Source organism: Hyla sarda, chromosome 10, assembly GCF_029499605.1.
Source record: "Hyla sarda isolate aHylSar1 chromosome 10, aHylSar1.hap1, whole genome shotgun sequence".
In the NCBI taxonomy this organism is placed as follows: Eukaryota; Metazoa; Chordata; class Amphibia; order Anura; family Hylidae; genus Hyla; species Hyla sarda.
Window position 1 is genome coordinate 108799941 of NC_079198.1, and position 20831 is coordinate 108820771.

General features: G+C 42.9%; 1 protein-coding gene across 6 annotated transcripts in view; it reads right to left on the reverse strand.

Moving 5' to 3' along the window:
- The window catches only part of LOC130294479 (protein CEPU-1-like), a 721573-nt gene that overhangs the window by 223487 nt on the left and 477255 nt on the right, over positions 1-20831 (reverse strand). For 5 of the 6 annotated variants that reach the window (XM_056544347.1, XM_056544344.1, XM_056544345.1 and 2 more), the window contains exon 2: positions 18734-18818. In XM_056544347.1, the coding sequence (XP_056400322.1) occupies positions 18734-18818 (85 nt within the window). Of the gene's footprint in view, positions 1-10413; positions 10565-18733; positions 18819-20831 lie in introns of those variants that run through there. The other variant, XM_056544348.1, reaches the window with a different exon arrangement.

Below are 20831 nucleotides of genomic sequence, written 5' to 3' on the forward strand. Positions count from 1 at the left end.
TGGCACTGTGACAGGCTACACCCATATCACCCTCCCATGCACAATGCCCTCCATACACCCTGACACTGGCATCCCACTGCTACGCATCCCAGAAAAGAGGATAATAAAAAAAGGTCTAATATATATAAAGAAAATGGGGTCAACCCAGCTCCAACCACAACGCCCAAGGCCAGAGGAGGGCAGCACACAAGGGGCACTGTGCTATACATGATTCCATTGCAGACAGGACACTGAGCTATTGATAGGAGGTTGTGGTACACAAATGTGCCCTATAGAGAGAAGTTTGGAAAACAATGGGGGGAGGCTGTGCTCTAAAAGTAAACAGAGAGAAAAGGAAAGCATACAACACAAAGGAAAGGCTATGCTATACATATATCACCTATAGAGAAAAGGCTGTGTTACATGTGTTACCACCTGTTTCCTATAGAACAACAGCTTTACCACACTTTTAGATAGGAGGCGGTGCGATACATATGCCTCCTATAAAAAGGAGAGTGGCAGACAGCACATAGGGGGCTGAGCTACATGTGTCCCTTGAGACAGGAGGCTGTGCTATACATGTGCCCCCTTGAAAAAGGAGGCTGTGCTATACATGTATCCCATTGGGGCAGGAGGATGAAACAACATATGGGGCCTGTGCTATACATGTGTCCCCTATAGACAGGAGCCTGTGCTATACATGTGTCCCCCAGAGACAGGAGCCTGTGCTATCCATGTGACCCCTACAGACAGGAGGCTGTGCTATACATAAGTCTCCCATTGACAGGAGCCTGTGCTATACATGTGTCCCCAAGAAACAGGAGCCTGTGCTATACATGTGTCTCCCATTGACAGGAGCCTGTGCTATACATGTGTCCCCTATAGACAGGAGCCTGTGCTATCCATGTGACCCCTACAGACATGAGCCTGTGCTATACATGTGTTTCCCATTGACAGGAGCCTGTGCTATACATGTGTCCCCCAGAGACAGGAGCCTGTGCTATCCATGTGTCCCCTACAGACAGGAGGCTGTGCTATACATGTATCCCATTGGGGCAGGAGGATGAAACAACATACGGGGGCTGTGCTATACATGTGTCCCCTATAGACAGGAGCCTGTGCTATACATGTGTCCCCTATAGACAGGAGCTTGTGCTATACATGTGCCCCCCAGAGACAGGAGCGTGTGCTATCCATGTGACCCCTACAGACAGGAGGCTGTGCTATACATAAGTCTCCCATTGACAGGAGCCTGTGCTATACATGTGTCCCCCAGAGACAGGAGCCTGTGCTATACATGTGTCCCCCAGAGACAGGAGCCTGTGCTATACATATGTCTCCCATTGACAGGAGCCTGTGCTATACACGTGTCCCCTATAGACAGAAGCCTGTGCTATACATATGTCCCCCAGAGACAGGAGCCTGTGCTATCCATGTGACCTCTACAGACAGGAGGCTGAGCTATACATATGTCCCCCAGAGACAGGAAACTGTGCTATACATGTGTCCCCCATAGACAGCATATGCTATCCATGTGATCCCTACAGACAAGAGGCTGTGCTATACTTATGTCTCCCAGGATGTCTGACAGGAGGCTGTGCTATACATGTGTAGTGTCCCCTACAGACAGGAGGCTGTACTATACATGTGTCCCCTATAGACAGGAAGCTGTACTATACAAATGTCCCCTATAGACAGAAGGTTGTACTATACATGTGTCCCCTGTAGACAGGAGTCTGTACTATACATGTGTCCCCTGTAGACAGGAGGCTGTGCTATACATGTGTAGTGTCCCCTACAGACAGGAGGCTGTACTATACATGTGTCCCCTATAGACAGGAAGCTGTACTATACACATGTCCCCTATAGACAGAAGGTTGTACTATACATGTGTCCCCTGTAGACAGGAGTCTGTACTATACATGTGTCCCCTGTAGACAGGAGGCTGTGCTATACATGTGTAGTGTCCCCTACAGACAGGAGGCTGTACTATACATGTGTCCCCTATAGACAGGAAGCTGTACTATACACATGTCCCCTATAGACAGAAGGTTGTACTATACATGTGTCCCCTGTAGACAGGAGGCTGTGCTATACATGTGTAGTGCCCACTACAGACAGGAGGCTGTACTATACACATGTCTCCTATATACAGAAGGTTGTACTATACATGTGTCCCCTATAGACAGGAAGCTGTACTATACACATGTCTCCTATATACAGAAGGTTGTACTATACATGTGTCCCCTGTAGACAGGAGTCTGTACTATACATGTGTCCCCTGTAGACAGGAGGCTGTGCTATACATGTGTAGTGTCCACTACAGACAGGAGGCTGTACTATACATGTGTCCCCTATAGACAGGAAGCTGTACTATACACATGTCCCCTATAGACAGAAGGTTGTACTATACACATGTCCCCTATAGACAGAAGGTTGTACTATACATGTGTCCCCTATAGACAGAAGGTTGTACTATACACATGTCCCCTATAGACAGAAGGTTGTACTATACATGTGTCCCCTGTGGACAGGAAGCTGTACTATACACATGTCTCCTATACACAGAAGGTTGTACTATACATGTGTCTCCTGTAGACAGGAGGCTGTACTATACACATGTCCCCTATAGACAGGAAGCTGTACTATACACATGTCTCCTATATACAGAAGGTTGTACTATACATGTGTCTCCTGTAGACAGGAGGCTGTACTATACACATGTCCCCTATAGACAGGAAGCTGTACTATACACATGTCTCCTATATACAGAAGGTTGTACTATACATGTGTCTCCTGTAGACAGGAGTCTGTGCTATACATGTGTTCCCTACAGACACAAAGTTGTACTACTCAAACAATGCGATGCCCCACATGTTTGATGCAAACAAATTCTTTATCTTTTCATAAATACATTTTACAAACAACCCCACCAACCCCATTTCTGTGCACATACGAACTAGCATTGCTTTTTGTATAAACAGCGTATCCTTGGACTATGCATAGCCCTTAGTGCTTTGCAGCTTGCACTCAGTGACGCCGTTCTCGTTCGCTGAAGGGGTTACAGCAGGTCCGCCTCCTTTAGACACGTGCTATGGAAGCATTGGCAGAAAACCTTGAAACCATTTCTATTAAAACCACTAGAATAAAATAAATCCTGCTTACAAGTAATTGTATTCTGTTTGGTCAGGATCAAGTATCAATATTTGAAAGATTCTTTATATGAAAGCTGTGTTGCCTGGGTGTACATGAATATATTATATCATTTCTGCATAAGAATAAGAAAAAAAACTATTTGGGGAGACAATGGTAACTGACCTCTTTTTTTTTTTTTAGTATAAAGCAGAGTAAGTATAAGAGTATAAATATCGGATTTTTGGTGGCTTGTGTTGGAGGAGATAGAGGGACAGATAACAAAAGAAATACTAAATAAATAAAAGGGGGTTATCCACCAAAAGGTGACTTTAGTACTTACCTGCCAGACAGTAATAGACATTCTTAGGAAGGATCCATACTTGTCTTAGGGCTAAATGGCTTCTGAGTCCACCATAACGCTGCTGCTTTGTTTTTGTGAAATAGCTATTTACTGTTGGAGTTCCCTCCCTCCAACTACAAGTCCCAGGATCCCATGTTTTTAAGTGTGAGTTCACTTTTCTCCCTCCCACATATCAGTCATCTCACCCACTGCTGCACAGCTCAGCTATGTGTGCTGTTCATGAAACTACAATTCCCTGCAGCTCATTGGAGAATGATCTTCTCACCCAGTGGTTGCTCCACCAATTGAAGCAGATCACCTGACAAGTGCAGTAATATCTCGGCCTGCACTGCAACCTGGGAAAACCTGAGACAACACTCATTTTGTATGCTCGTAAAAATAAAAATTAGTGCAAAGATCACATAAGAATTGCAAGACGACCATCGAACAAACACTTTATTACGAACTACACTAACTTTACAGCCTCTGTAGCATAGTCAAAAATTATTGGAATACACCTTTAACCTGTTAAGGACCAAGGGCGTAAAATTATGCCCCAAGTCCCGCTCCCGTGATATAACGCGGGGTTACACGGTAACCCCGCATCATATCACGGCGGGCCCGGCGTCATAGTGAAGCCGGGACCCGGCGCTAATAGCGCGCGGCACTGATCGCGGTGCCACGCCCTATTAACCCTTTAGCCGCGCGTTCAAAGCTGAACCGCGCAGCTAAAAGTGAAAGTAAAATGTACCGGTTAGCTCAGGGAGCAGTTCGGGATTGCCGCGGTATAATCGCAGCATCCCGAACAGCTGTACTTCAGGAGGAAGGTCTCTTACCTTCCTTCCTGCAGTCCGATCGCCGAATGAATGCTTGAAGCCTGAGATCCAGGCTTGAGCATTCAATCGCCGAAAACACTGATTGATGCATTCCTAATGCATTCCTATAGCCCTGGGGGCTATAATATGGTATAAGAAAAGTGTAAAAAATCATTAACCCTTTCAATGATCCCTTCCCCTAATAAAAGTTTGAATCACCCGGCATTTTCAAACATAAACATATGTGGTATCGCCGCGTGTGGAAATGTCCGATTTATAAAAATATACTGCTTTTTAAACCGCACGTTCAATGGCGTACGCGCAAAAAAATTCCAAGTCCAAAATAGCGTATTTTTGGTCACTTTTTATATCATGAAAAGATGAATAAAAAGCGATCAAAAAGTCCGATCAATACAAAAATGCTACCGGCAAAAACTTCAGATCACGGCGCAAAAAATGAGCCCTCATAGCACCCTGAACATGGAAAAATAAAAAAGTTATAGGGCTCAGAAAATGACAATTTTAAACGTATAAATTTTCCTGTATTTATGATTTTTTTTCAGTAGTAATACAAAATCAAACCTATACAAGTAGGGTATCATTTTAACCGTATGGACCTAGAGGATAAAGAAAAGGTGTCATTTTTTACGAAAAATGTACTACGTAGAAAGGGAAGCCCCCAAAAGTTACAACATTTTTTTTCAATTTTGTCGCACAATGATTTTTTTTTCAGTTTCTACAGGTACAATGACTGATGTCATTACAAAGTAGAATTGGTGGCACAAAAAATATGCCATAATACAGATTTTAAGGTGCAAAATTGAAAGAGTTATGATTTTTTAAAGGTAAGGAGGAAAAAACGAAAAGTGCAAAAAACGAAAAACGTCTGGTCCTTAAGAGGTTAAAACAAAGTGGGGTCTTTTGGATCTGGAGGTTGGTGATCATCAAACCAAATGGTCTGAATGAGGATTGTAACTTTAAAGGGGTAGTCCAGTGGTGAAAAACTTATCCCCTATCCTAAGGATAGGGGATAAGTTTGAGATCGCGGGGGGTCCGACCGCTGGGGCCCCCTGCGATCTCTCTGTACGGGGGCCAGGCTCTCCGGCCAGATAGCGGGTGTCGACCCCCGCATGAAGCGGCGGCCGACACGCCCCCTCAATACATCTCTATGGCAGAGCCAGAGATTGCCGAAGGCAGCGCTTCGGCTCTGCCATAGAGTTGTATTGAGGGGGCGTGTCGGCCGCTGCTTCGTGCGGAGGTCGACACGCCCCCTTTCAGCGGGCTGTCGGGTCTCCGTACAGGAGATCGCAGGGGGCCCCAGTGGTCGGACCCCCGCGATCTCAAACTTATCCCCTATCCTTAGGATAGGGGATAAGTAGTTCACCACTGGGTCACCACTGGACTACTCCTTTAAAGGAGTACTCCGCTGCTCAGTGTTTGTTGTGTGACATGAGGGGGCGGGGCTATGATGTCACGCCTCGCCCCCTCAATGCAAGTCTATGGGAGGGGGCGTGACAGTGTCACGCCCCCTCCCATAGACTTCCATTGAGGGGGCGGGGTGTGACGTGATGAGGGGGCGGGGTTATAATGTCACGAGCTCCCGCTGCCGACTCCAGCGTTCGGAACTGTTTTTTCCAAATGCTGAGCAGCGGAGTACCCCTTTAACGTTTCCCTTTAAAATACACTTTGTTTCAATGTATTGCATGTAAACATGATATATGGCATGCCCGGGCAACACAGTTTGCATATAAAGAACCTTTAAAATTATTATTACTTTATTCTGGGTATAACAGAATACAATTACATTTAGGCAGAATTTTAATTTTTTTAATTTTTTTTTATTCTAGTGTCTTTAATGGTTATGGTTTATTTATGGTTCATTTGGTCTAGCCGAAAAAAAATAGGAGGTAAGTGCTAATATAAAAGAATGCTAATGATTCCACAGCACGTGTATAAAAGGAGGCGGAGCCTCTGAAAACGTTCACGCAATACTGACCTGACCTGCTGTAACACCTGCTCCTTCACCAAAAGAAAATGGCATCTCTGAGTGCAAACTGCAAAACACGGAGGCTACAAGGAAGACTCGCTGCAAATGTGTGATGAACAGCTCAAGGATACAATGTTTATACTAAAAGAACTGCTAGTTCACATATGCGCGGAAATGTGGTGTTTGTAAAATGGATAGGCGAAAAAAAAGAGAGATTTTGTTTGCAACAAACATATGGGGGATTGCGTTGTTTATTTGAGATGTATGAGGAATAAGAAGGGAGCCAGCGTCACAGCAAAGGCACCACATATACCACTCTTTAAACACAATTTTTTGGAATGCTAGAAAGCTGTTCTAAACATGCACCGCCATGAGACAGGAGGCTGTGCTATACATGCTTCCCCTATATACAGGAGGATGTGCAATACACGTGTCCCCTATAGACAAGAGGCTGAGCTTTACATATGTCCCCTACAGACACGAGATAGTGCTATACATGCTACCACAAAATAAGATATACCAAAAAAGCGCACACCCACTATAAGAATAGTGAAAACATGATTTTATTTTATTCAATTAACACATACGATTTAAAGCAGACAAAAACATTTAAAACAATTTAAAAGGCACAAAAGCCACTACACAACAGGGGGGGGGGGGGGGCAAAAAGAGGGGGAAGCCACTCCCGGGACACCCGCACAGTCAATAGTTGTCAGTGTAGACAAATAGCCCTAAACAAAGTCACAAAATATAAAGTGCACAATCACATATAAATCCTTACTCACATACACTAGTGATCAAACATACAACCTGATTAGGACTGAGAAGGAAGGGCTAAAGACAACAGATGGAGGATAAACATGCAGGTGCCCCACGACTTTCATTGCCCGTCGGCAACTTCCTCAGGGGTGTTGTGTCCTGTACTGCAGTTTCTGCTTTATATATATCCCACATAATAGATCTTAATGTAACCACCGACCACCAGGTACCTCCTCCTGATGTTATTGCACAGCCTCTTGTATATAGGGGACACGTTTATAGCACAGCCTCCTGTCTGTAGGGGACATATGTATAGCATTGCCTACTCTCTGCGGGATACATGTATAGCTCAACCCCCTGTATATAGGGGACACATGTATTGCACATCCTCCTGTATATAGGAGACATATGTAAAGCACAGCCTCTTGTCTATAGGGGACAGGTTTATAGCACAGCCTCCTGTCTGTAGACGATACATGTATAGCACAGCCTACTCTATGGGGAACACATGTATAGCACATACCACAACCAAATTCAAGCGGGCTCAGCAAATATCTAAGCTCACGGGGTGCTAATGGGTATATTAGTATTAAACATAGTACCACAAAAGAAAAGATGACTCCCGGGACACCCGCACAGTCAATAGTTGTCAGTGTAGACAAATAGGCCTAAACAAAGTCACAAAATATGAAGTGCACAATCACATATAAATCATTACTCGATCACATATACTAATGATATTGCAACCTGTAATCACAACAATGGTGAAACATACAACCTGATTAGGACTGAGAAGGAAGGGCTGGAGACAACAGATGGAGAATAATCATGCAGGTGCCCCCCCCCCGGAACCCCACGTGTTTTGTTGCCCGTCGGCAACTTTCTCAGGGGTGTTGTGTCCTGTACTGCAGTTTCTGCTTTATATATCCCACATAATAGATCTTAATTAACATCAGGAGGAGGTACCTGGTGGTGCGTGGTTACATTAAGATCTATTATGAGGGATATATAAAGCAGAAACTGCAGTACAGGACACAACACCCCTGAGGAAGTTGCCGACGGGCAACAGAACACGTGGGGTTCAGGGGGGGCGGGGGGCACCTGCATGTTTATTCTCCATCTGTTGTCTCCAGCCCTTCCTTCTTAGTCCTAATCAGGTTGTATCTTTCACCATTGTTGTTATTACAGGTTGCAATATCACTAGTATATGTGAGTAAGGATTTATATGTGATTGTGCACTGCATATTTTGTGACTTTGTTTAGGGCTATGTGACTACACTGACAACTATTGACTGTGCGGGTGTCCCGGGAGTGGATTCCCCCTCTTTTAGGGGGTGTCCCCCTGTTGTGTAGTGGCTTTTTTGCCTTTTAATGGTTTTAAATGTTTTTGTCTGCTTTAAATCATGTGTGTTAATTTAATAAAATAAAATAATGTTTTCAATTGTATTCTTATAGTGGGTGTGCGCTTTTTTGGTATATCATCTTTTCTTTTGTGGTACTATGTTTAATACTAATATACGCAATAGCACCCCGTGAGCTTAGATATTTGCTGAGCCCGCTTGAATTTGGTTGTGGTATGTGCTATACATGCATCCCCTATAGACATGAGGCTGTGCTTTACATGTGTTCCCCATAGAGTAGGCTGTGCTATACATGTGTCGTCTACAGACAGGAGGCTGTGCTATAAACCTGTCCCCTATAGACAAGAGGCTGTGCTTTACATATGTCCCCTATGTACAGGAGGATGTGCAATACATGTGTCCCCTATATACAGAAGGCTGTACTATACATGTGTCCCCTATAAACAGGTGACTGTGCAGTACATGTGTCCCCTATATACAGGGGGTTGAGCTATACATGTATCCCACAAAGAGTAGGCGATGCTATACATATGTCCCCTACAGACAGGAGGCTGTGCTATAAACGTGTCCCCTATATACAAGAGGCTGTGCAATGTGTGTTCCCTATAGGCTGTGCTATCCAAGTGTCCCCTGTAAATAGGAGACTATGTAACACGTGCCCCCTATAGAGAGTAGGCTGTGTTATATAGGTATCCCCTACAGACAAGAGACTGTTCCATACCTGACTCGGATATAGACAGGGGTCTTTGCTATAACTGTGTCTTCTATAGAAATGAATCTGCGCTACATAAGTCCCTTATACATAGGAAGCTGTGCTATACACGTCTCCTATAGAACGAAGGCTGTTCTATGCATGTGTCCCCTATAAAGAGAAGGTTTCCTTAAAGATAGGAAGCTGTTCTATACATGTGCCCTCCCATAGAGAAATGACTAGGCTGCACAGTACATGTGTCCCCTATAGAGAAGAATGTTATCCCCTATAAACAGGTGGCAGTGCAGTACATGTGCCCCCTATAGAGAAGACTGTTGTCCCCTATAAACAGGTGGCAGTGCAGTACATGTGCCCCCTATAGAGAAGACCGTTATCCCCTATAAACAGGTGGCAGTGCAGTACATGTGCCCCTATAGAGAAGACTGTTATCCCCTATAAACAGGTGGCAGTGCAGTACATGTGTCCCCTATAGAGAAGACTGTTATCCCCTATAAACAGGTGGCAGTGCAGTACATGTGCCCCCTATAGAGAAGACTATTATCCCCTATAAACAGGTTGCAGTGCAGTACATGTGCCCCCTATAGAGAAGACTGTTATCCCCTATAGACAGGTGGCAGTGCAGTACATGTGTCCCCTATAGAGAAGAATGTTATCCCCTATAAACAGGTGGCAGCACAGTACATGTGCCCCCTATAGAGAAGAATGTTATCCCCTATAAACAGGTGGCAGTGCAGTACATGTGCCCCCTATAGAGAAGACTGTTATCCCCTATAGACAGGTGGTAGTGCAGTACATGTGCCCCCTATAGAGAAGACTGTTGTCCCCTATAGACAGGTGGCAGTGCAGTACATGTGCCCCCTATAGAGAAGACTGTTATCCCCTATAAACAGGTGGCAGTGCAGTACATGTGTCCCCTATAGAGAAAACTGTTATCCCCTATAGACAGGTGGCAGTGCAGTACATGTGCCCCCTATAGAGAAAACTGTTATCCCCTATAAACAGGTGGCAGTGCAGTACATGTGCCCCCTATAGAGAAGACTGTTATCCCCTATAAACAGGTGGCAGCGCAGTACATGTGCCCCCTATAGAAAAGACTGTTATCCCCTATAAACAGGTGGCAGCGCAGTACATGTGCCCCCTATAGAGAAGACTGTTATCCCCTATAGACAGGTGACAGTGCAGTACATGTGCCCCCTATAGAGAGTAATAGACTGTGCTATACATGCGTCTCCGATAGACAGGAGGCTTTGCTATTTTTGATTCTGCTATAGACAGGCGGTTGTACCTTTTGTGTTTTTTCTATAAAAATGAAACCATGGACAAACCTCCGGTGGTGGGCAGGATCCATTCAGGTGCTGGGAGTCTCTTAGGTAAGAACAACTTTATTGTCCCATCATACAACGCATTTCGCGGCATAACCGCTTCAGCCTGAAGAAGCGGTAACACAGCTATCATATCACCACAGACCCTGTCCCCATTATAACTAGAATTATATATGGGGGGAGATTTATCAAAACCTGTCCAGAGGAAAAGTTGTCCAGTTGCCCATAGCAACCAATCAGATCGCTTCTTTCATTTTGCAGAGGCCTTGTTAAAAATGAAAGAAGCGATCTGATTGGTTGCTATGGGCAACTCAGCAACTTTTCCTCTGCACAGGTTTTGATAAATCTCCCCCTATAAGTTATACAATACACATGTAACGTAACCTAAACATTGTACATATATAATCTCATCACAGACCTCTTCCTCTTCATACAGCCAAACCTCAATCTATACACCAGTGGTCTCCAACCTGCGGACCTCCAGATGTTGCAAAACTACAACTCCCAGCATGCCCGGACAGCCAACGGCTGTCCGGGCATGCTGGGAGTTGTAGTTTTGCAACATCTGGAGGTCCACAGGTTGAGGACCACTGCTATACACTTTCTCACAAAAGACTCCGACCTCCCTGTAAAACCAGACCTCCAGAGCTTTACAACACACATATACCATACAGATATAACATCACCACAAACCCTTTAAACAGCCAGACCCTCAAAAGTCAAATGTATACACTGTAAATATATATCACTTGAGATGAGCGAACTTACAGTAAATTCAATTCGTCACAAACTTCTCTGCTCGGCAGTTGATGACTTATCCTGCATAAATTAGTTCAGCCTTCAGGTGCTCCGGTGGGCTGGAAAAGGTGGATACATTCCTAGGAAAGAGTCTCCTAGGACTGTATCCACCTTTTCCAGCCCACGGGAGCACCTGAAAGCTGAACTAATTTATGCAGGATAAGTCATCAACTGCCGAGCCGAGAAGTTCGTGACGAATTTACTGTAAGTTCGCTCATCTCTATATATCACCAAAGAACCTGCACCCTACACAGAAAAATCTATATAATACACAAATAACTCATACTGTACATATATAATTGTTAAAGGGGTATTCCAGGCAAAACCTTTTTTATATATATATATATATATATATATATATATCTATATATATCTATATATATCTATATATATCTATATATATATATATATATATATATATATATATATCTCAACTGGCTCCGGAAAGTTAAACAGATTTGTAAATTACTTCTATTAAAAAATCTTAATCCTTCCAATAGTTATTAGCTTCTGAAGTTTTCTGTCTAACTGCTCAATGATGAGGTCACGTCCCGGGAGCTGTGCATGATGGGAGAATATCCCCATAGGAACTGCACAGCTCCCGAGACGTGAGTCATCAAAGAGCAGTTAGACAGAAAACAACAACTCAACTTCAGAAGCTAATAACTACGGGAAGGATTAAGATTTTTTAATAGAAGTAATTTACAAATCTGTTTAACTTTCCGGAGCCAGTTGATATATATAAAAAAAAAAGTTTTGGCCTGGAATACCCCTTTAACGCGGAACCTTCTAAACAGCCAGATCTCCAGGAGGTAAATGATACGCATTAGGCTGGGTTCACACCACGTTTTTGCAATACAGTTCCCATATACGTTTTCAATTTGTAAACCGTACGGAACCATATTGAAAACCGTATGCATTGACTCTCCAATGAAAACCGTATGCCATAAGATGCATCAGGTTGTGTCCGTTTTGCATCCTCTACAGTTTTGTCAGTTTTTTTCCCGTATCCAAAACTGTAGTCTACCACGTTTTTTGGTCCGGGAGAAAAACTGTATAGTTTATTTATTTTTATATTTTTTTAAACACGGTAGTCAATGGGAACTGTACAGAACCGTATGTGCATATGGTTCCATCCGGTTCTTACCATACAGTTTTTGACTTTGCACAGTTTTTTTCCTTGGAATTTCAAATCAAACAAGTGAAACTTTATTCATAATGGAATGAAAAGTTAAAAACTTATACGTTTTTTTTTCTTAAAAACGGATGCAACCGGACATCATTTGTCAAACCATATACGGTATAAAATTTGCACACATATTTTGATACAGTTTAGGCTGGGTTCACGTCACGTTTTAGGCAATACGGGACCGCATATGGCTGGAGGGGGGCAGGGAGCTAAAACCGGGTGCTGCCATATCCCAGCCGTATGTAATGTATTTCAATGAGCAGACCGGAGTGAAGCGCTGACTCCGGCCGGCTCATTTTTGCCTTGTATGCGGTTTTCCCACCGGACCTAAAACCGTTGTGTACCACAGTTTTAGGTCTGGTGGGAAAACCGTATACGGGGCAAAAATGAGCCAACCGGAGTCGGCGTTTCACTCCGGTCAGCTCATTGATATATATTACATAGGGGCCGCATATGGCTGGGATACGGGAGTGTCCGGTTTTCGCTCCCCTCCAGCCATATCCGGTCCCATATTGCCTAAAACATGATGTGAACCCAGGCTTAGTCAGGTTTTGAGGGATCATTTTTTTTATTTTAATTTTTTTTATATCAATAACCTGATACGGGAACTGTATTGCAAAAACGTGGTGTGAACCCAGCCTAAGGGTGGGTTCACACCACGATTTTTCTATACAGTTTTTGGATACTTTTTTTAAACGTATGCAACCGTACAACAAACCGCAGCCATAGACTTTCCATTCAAAACCATGTGCACCATATTGTATACGGTTGTCCCCGTTTTTCAAACCACACGGTTTTTAACTTTTTTTTTGTGGACAGAAAACCGAGGCCTACCACGGTTTTTGGTCCAGGTGAAAAACCGTATTGACCCGTATACTTTTTTTTTTTTTTTTTTTTAACATGGGAGTCAATGGGAACTGTACTGACCTGTATGTGAGTACGGTTCCATCCAGTTTTCACCATACAGTTTTTGACTTTGCATAGTTTTGTTTCTTGGAATTTCAATCAAACAACTGAAACTTTATTCATAATGGAGTGAAAAGTTCAAAACGTATATGTTTTTTTCTTAAAAAAAATTTATGCAACCAGACATCATTTTTCAAACCGTATACGGTTTTCCACCATATACAGATAAAACTTTGTACACACGTTTTGATACAGTTTAGTCAGGTTTTGAGGAATACGTTTTTTTTTTATCAGAAACCTGATAAAACACTGAATTGCAAAAACGTGGTGTGAACCTAACATATACTTTATACTGTACATATACTCTATACTAATGTTTCCCAACCAGGGTGCCTCCAGCTGTTGCAAAATTACAACTCCCAGCATGCCTGGACAGCCAAAGGCTGTCCAGGCATGCTGGGAGTTGTAGTTTTGCAACAGCTGGAGGCACCCTGGTTGGGAAACACTGCTCTATACAGCCAAGAAATACTGCACATATGAAATATCATTGAAGACCCTGCTACTACCTCCAGAGATAAGTAATACAGATATATATGCCAGACCTACAGAGGTATATAACACACTCCTAACACCTACTATTCATGGTACATGGATAATATAAACCACAGTCCCTGCCCCCTCAATACGGCTAGACCTCCTGTGGTATATAATACACAAATACTATACATCTAACATATATATTATATTGCCACAGATCCCTGCCCCTCTACACAGCCAGACCTCTAGAGATGCCCCGCTCTTTTTAAATAGCCAGAGCCCCAGAAGTATTTAAAGGGGTACTCCATGGAAAACATTATTATTTAAAAAAAAAAAAATTATCAACTGGTGCCAGAAATTTAAACAGATTTGTAAATTACTTCTATTTAAAAATCTCAATCCTTCCAGTACTTATCAGTTGCTGTATGCGCAACAGGAAGTTCTTTTCTTTTTGAATTTATTTTCTGCTTGTGCTCTCTGCTGACACCTCTGTCCATGTGAGGACCTGTCCAGAGCAGGCACAAATCCCCATAGCAAACCTATCCTGCTCTAGACAGTTCCTGACATGGACAGAGGTGTCAGCAGAGACCACTGTGGTCAGACAGAAAAGAAATTCAAAAAGAAAAGAACTTCCTGTGGTGAATACAGCAGCTGATAAGTACTGGAAGGATTAAAGGGGTATTCCAGGAAAAAAAACTTTTTTTTTTTTTTAATACATCAACTGGCTCCAGAAAGTTAAACAGATTTGTAAATTACTTCTATTAAAAAAAATCTTAATCCTTTCAATAATTATCAGCTACTGAAGTTGAGTTGTTGTTTTCTGTCTGGCAACAGTGCTCTCTGCTGACATCTCTGCTTGTCTCGGGAACTGCACAGAGTAGAAGAGGTTTGCTATGGGGATTTGCTTCTAAACTGGGCAGTTCCCGAGACACGTGTCATCAGAGAGCACTTAGACAGAGAATAACAACTCAAATTCAGCAGCTCATAAGTACTGAAAGGATTAAGATTTTTTAATAGAAGTAATTTACAAATCTGTTTAACTCTCTGGAGCCAGTTGATATTTAAAAAAAAAATGTTTTCCCTGGATAACCCCTTTAAGATTTTTAAATAGAAGTACTTTACAAATCTGTAACTTTCACCAGTTGATTTACATTTTTTTTCCAGCACAGTACCCCTTTAATAAATATACGGTATAACGTATGCTATACACAGAATATATTTATTTAGCACTATACAAATAACATATACCATATTCTGTATAATATCACCACAAACCATGTCCATTCTATATGACACATATCGCACACACTACATAAATACCGCTCCATGTAAATACACCTGCTCCAATATACAACTAGACTTCCTGAGGTATTCATAAAAGTGTAAAATATGTATATACTACACATATAGGTAGAGTATATGTGGTAATATCACCACAGACCCTGCCCCCTTCTATAAACATGGACCCCCAGGTGAATATAATACACATAAATATACTATACATGTATAACAACAGAAACTGTCCCACTATACAGCCAGACAACTAGGGGTATAAACCACACACAACATATATCATCATCCCAGACTCTGCAACCTCTATACAGCCCGGCCTAAAGACATATATCATCTATACTATACATGGTATATATATATATATATATATTATATTATATATATATATATATATATATATATCATTACAGACCATACTTATCTATACACCAAAACCCCCAAAAGGCATATAATACACATAAAACCTACTACACACTGTACATATATCACCACAGATTCTGCCCCTCAATATAGCCAGCACATCAGGGGTATATACTACACATATAGCATTAAATGTACAATGACCCTATATACAGACCCCATATGATACAGTGTAAATTCCATTCCCACCTGAGGATGGCGCTGTCCCCAATATAACACATTATATATACAGTATATGGAGTCTCCTCTCACCTGAGGATGGCGCTGTCCCCTATATAACACATTATACATACAGTACATGAAGTCTCCTCTCACCTGAGGATGGCGCTGTCCCCTATATAACATATTATACATGCAGTACATGAAGTCTCCTCTCACCTGAGGATGGCGCTGTCCCCTATATAACACATTATACATACAGTACATGAAGTCTCCTCTCACCTGAGGATGGCGCTGTCCCCTATATAACATACATTATACATACAGTACATGAAGTGTCCTCTCACCTGAGGATGGTGCTGTCCCCTATATAACACATTATACATACAGTATATGGAGTCTGCTCTCACCTGAGGATGGCGCTGTCCCCTATATAACATACATTATACATACAGTACATGAAGTCTCCTCTCACCTGAGGATGGCGCTGTCCCCTATATAACACATTATACATACAGTACATGAAGTGTCCTCTCACCTGAGGATGGCGCTGTCCCCTATATAACATACATTATACATACAGTACATGAAGTCTCCTCTCACCTGAGGATGGCGCTGTCCCCTATATAACACATTATATATACAGTACATGAAGTCTCCTCTCACCTGAGGATGGTGCTGTCCCCTATATAACACATTATACATACAGTACATGAAGTCTCCTCTCACCTGAGGATGGCGCTGTCCTCTATATAACACATTATACATACAGTACATGAAGTCTCCTCTCACCTGAGGATGGCGCTGTCCCCTATATAACATACATTATACATAGAGTACATGACGTCTCCTCTCACCTGAGGATGGCGCTGTCCCCTATATAACATACATTATACATACAGTACATGAAGTCTCCTCTCACCTGAGGATGGCGCTGTCCCCTATATAACATACATTATACATACAGTACATGAAGTGTCCTCTCACCTGAGGATGGCGCTGTCCCCTATATAACACATTATACATACAGTACATGAAGTCTCCTCTCACCTGAGGATGGCGCTGTCCTCTATATAACATACATTATACACACAGTACATGAAGTGTCCTCTCACCTGAGGATGGCGCTGTCCCCTATATAACACATTATACATACAGTACATGAAGTCTCCTCTCACCTGAGGATGGCGCTGTCCCCTATATAACACATTATACATACAGTACATGAAGTCTCCTCTCACCTGAGGATGGCGCTGTCCCCTATATAACACATTATACATACAGTACATGAAGTCTCCTCTCACCTGAGGATGGCGCTGTCCCCCTATATAACACATTATACATACAGTACATGAAGTCTCCTCTCACCTGAGGATGGCGCTGTCCCCCTATATAACACATTATACATGCAGTACATGAAGTCTCCTCTCATCTGAGGATGGCGCTGTCCCCTATATAACACATTATACATACAGTACATGAAGTCTCCTCTCACCTGAGGATGGCGCTGTCCCCTATATAACACATTATACATACAGTACATGAAGTGTCCTCTCACCTGAGGATGGTGCTGTCCCCTATATATAACACATTATACATACAGTACATGAAGTCTCCTCTCACCTGAGGATGGCGCTGTCCCCTATATAACATACATTATACATACAGTACATGAAGTCTCCTCTCACCTGAGGATGGTGCTGTCCCCTATATAACATACATTATACATACAGTACATGAAGTCTCCTCTCATCTGAGGATGGCGCTGTCCCCTATATAACACATTATACATACAGTATATGAAGTCTCCTCTCACCTGAGGATGGCGCTGTCCCCTATATAACACATTATACATACAGTACATGAAGTCTCCTCTCACCTGAGGATGGCGCTGTCCCCTATATAACACATTATACATACAGTACATGAAGTCTCCTCTCACCTGAGGATGGCGCTGTCCCCTATATAACACATTATACATACAGTATATGAAGTCTCCTCTCACCTGAGGATGGCGCTGTCCCCTATATAACACACATTATACATACAGTACATGAAGTCTCCTCTCCCCTGAGGATGGCGCTGTCCCCTATATAACACATTATACATACAGTACATGAAGTCTCCTCTCACCTGAGGATGGCGCTGTCCCCTATATAACACATTATACATACAGTACATGAAGTGTCCTCTCACCTGAGGATGGCGCTGTCCCCTATATAACACATTATACATACAGTACATGAAGTCTCCTCTCACCTGAGGATGGCGCTGTCCCCTATATAACACATTATACATACAGTACATGAAGTCTCCTCTCACCTGAGGATGGCGCTGTCCCCTATATAACACATTATACATACAGTACATGAAGTCTCCTCTCACCTGAGGATGGCGCTGTCCCCTATATAACACATTATACATACAGTACATGAAGTCTCCTCTCACCTGAGGATGGCGCTGTCCCCTATATAACACATTATACATACAGTACATGAAGTCTCCTCTCACCTGAGGATGGCGCTGTCCCCTATATAACACATTATACATACAGTACATGAAGTCTCCTCTCACCTGAGGATGGCGCTGTCCCCTATATAACATACATTATACATACAGTATATGAAGTCTCCTCTCACCTGGGGATGGCGCTGTCCCCTATATAACATACATTATACATACAGTACATGAAGTCTCCTCTCACCTGGGGATGGCGCTGTCCCCTATATAACACACATTATACATACAGTACATGAAGTCTCCTCTCACCTGAGGATGGCGCTGTCCCCTATATAACACATTATACATACAGTACATGAAGTCTCCTCTCACCTGAGGATGGCGCTGTCCCCTATATAACACATTATACATACAGTACATGAAGTCTCCTCTCACCTGAGGATGGCGCTGTCCCCTATATAACACATTATACATACAGTACATGAAGTCTCCTCTCACCTGAGGATGGCGCTGTCCCCTATATAACACATTATACATACAGTACATGAAGTGTCCTCTCACCTGAGGATGGCGCTGTCCCCCTGTCGCACCGTCACGTTGTCCATGGCTTTGGGGAAGCTGGCGTCCCCGCTCCGCACCGGCACTCCTGCGGGCACAAGAAAGAGCAGCCTGAGACACAGGGCGAGCAGCCACCTCCAGGGGGCGACGACCCCCATCATCCTGCCCCTCCCCCGCCCGCCGACAACCAGACACAGCGCAGCTGACACCGACAGCAGCACCAGGGCCCCCGGGGCTCTCCTGCTACATGTCCCCGGAGCCCGCTGCCTGCCCGCCGGTGCCTGTGTGTGACTGACGCCGCTGATGCCTGCTCCGCTCCAGCCTCAGCCCTCCCCGCCGCCGCCTCACTGACCCTCCTCCTCCGTCTCCTCCTCTCACTGCTCTACGCCTCCTGCTCCTCACCTGGGGCTCCTGAGGGCCCGGGCCCCCGCACACACCCCCCTCATCCCGCCCACACAGCGTCCCGTCTGCAGGATGACAGCGGAGGGATTCAACATGACTGACTGGGTACATAGCGATACATAGCGATACACAGCGATACCTAGCGATACAAAGTGAGTGATATACAGTGATACATAGCGATACACAGCGATACCTAGCGATACAAAGTGAGTGATATACAGTGATACATAGGGATACACAGCGATACACAGTGAGTGATATACAGTGATACATAGCGATACACAGTGAGTGATATACAGTGATACATAGCGATACACAGTGGTACACAGCGATACACAGCGATACCTAGCGATACAAAGTGAGTGATATACAGTGATACATAGCCATACCTAGCGATACACAGTGAGTGATATACAGTGATACATAGCGATACACAGTGAGTGATATACAGTGATACATAGCGATACACAGCGATACCTAGCGATACACAGTGAGTGATATACAGTGATACATAGCGATACACAGCGATACATAGCGATACACAGCAATACACACGGATATATAGTGATACACAGCGATACATAGTGATACATAGCGATACACAATGAGTGATATACAGTGATACACAGCGATACACAGTGATATATAATGATACACTGTGATATATAATGATACTTACCGATACACCGTGATATATAATGATACATACTGATAGACAGTGATATATAATGATACTTACCGATACACCGTGATATATAATGATACATACTGATAGACAGTGATATATAATGATATATACTGATACACCGTGATATATAATGATACATACTGATACATAGCAATACATACCAATACTGATACAGAGTGATATATAATGATACATACGGATACACAGTGATAATGAGATATATATATATATATACTGATACAGAGTGATATATATTGATACACAGTTATATATAATGATACATACTGATACATAGCAATAAATACCGATACACAGTGATACTTATTGATTCATAAGGATACATAGCAATACATATTGATACACAGTAATACATAGTGAAACATGGTGATTGTTAAACTGATATTCCTATACAATATATCAGTCGTTTCCAAACCGCGGACCTCCAGCTGTTGGAAAACTACAACTCCCAGCATGCCTGGACATGCTGGGAGTCGTAGTTTTTCAACCACTGGAGCTCCACAATTTTGAAACCACTGTTCTATATGGGAAAATAATTGGTCCCCAGCTCCTAGTCACAAAATTTAGGCGTCTCATTTATTCCCATTGCTGCACAGGTGCATAAAATCCATCACAAACCAATGCAGTCGCCTTTACAAACAGGGGAAATAGTGTTATATCGTGTCATATAGTGTGAGATAGTGTTATATCGTGTCATATAGTGAGTGTATAGTGTGAGAGTGTTATATCGTGTCATATAGTGAGTGTATAGTGTAAGATAGTGTTATATCGTGTCATATAGTGAGTGTATAGTGTGAGAGTGTTATATCGTGTCATATAGTGAGTGTATAGTGTGAGATTGTGTTATATCGTGTCATATAGTGAGTATATAGTGTAAGATAGTGTTATATCGTGTCATATAGTGAGTGTATAGTGTGAGATTGTGTTATATCGTGTCATATAGTGAGTGTATAGTGTGAGATAGTGTTATATCGTGTCATATAGTGAGTGTAT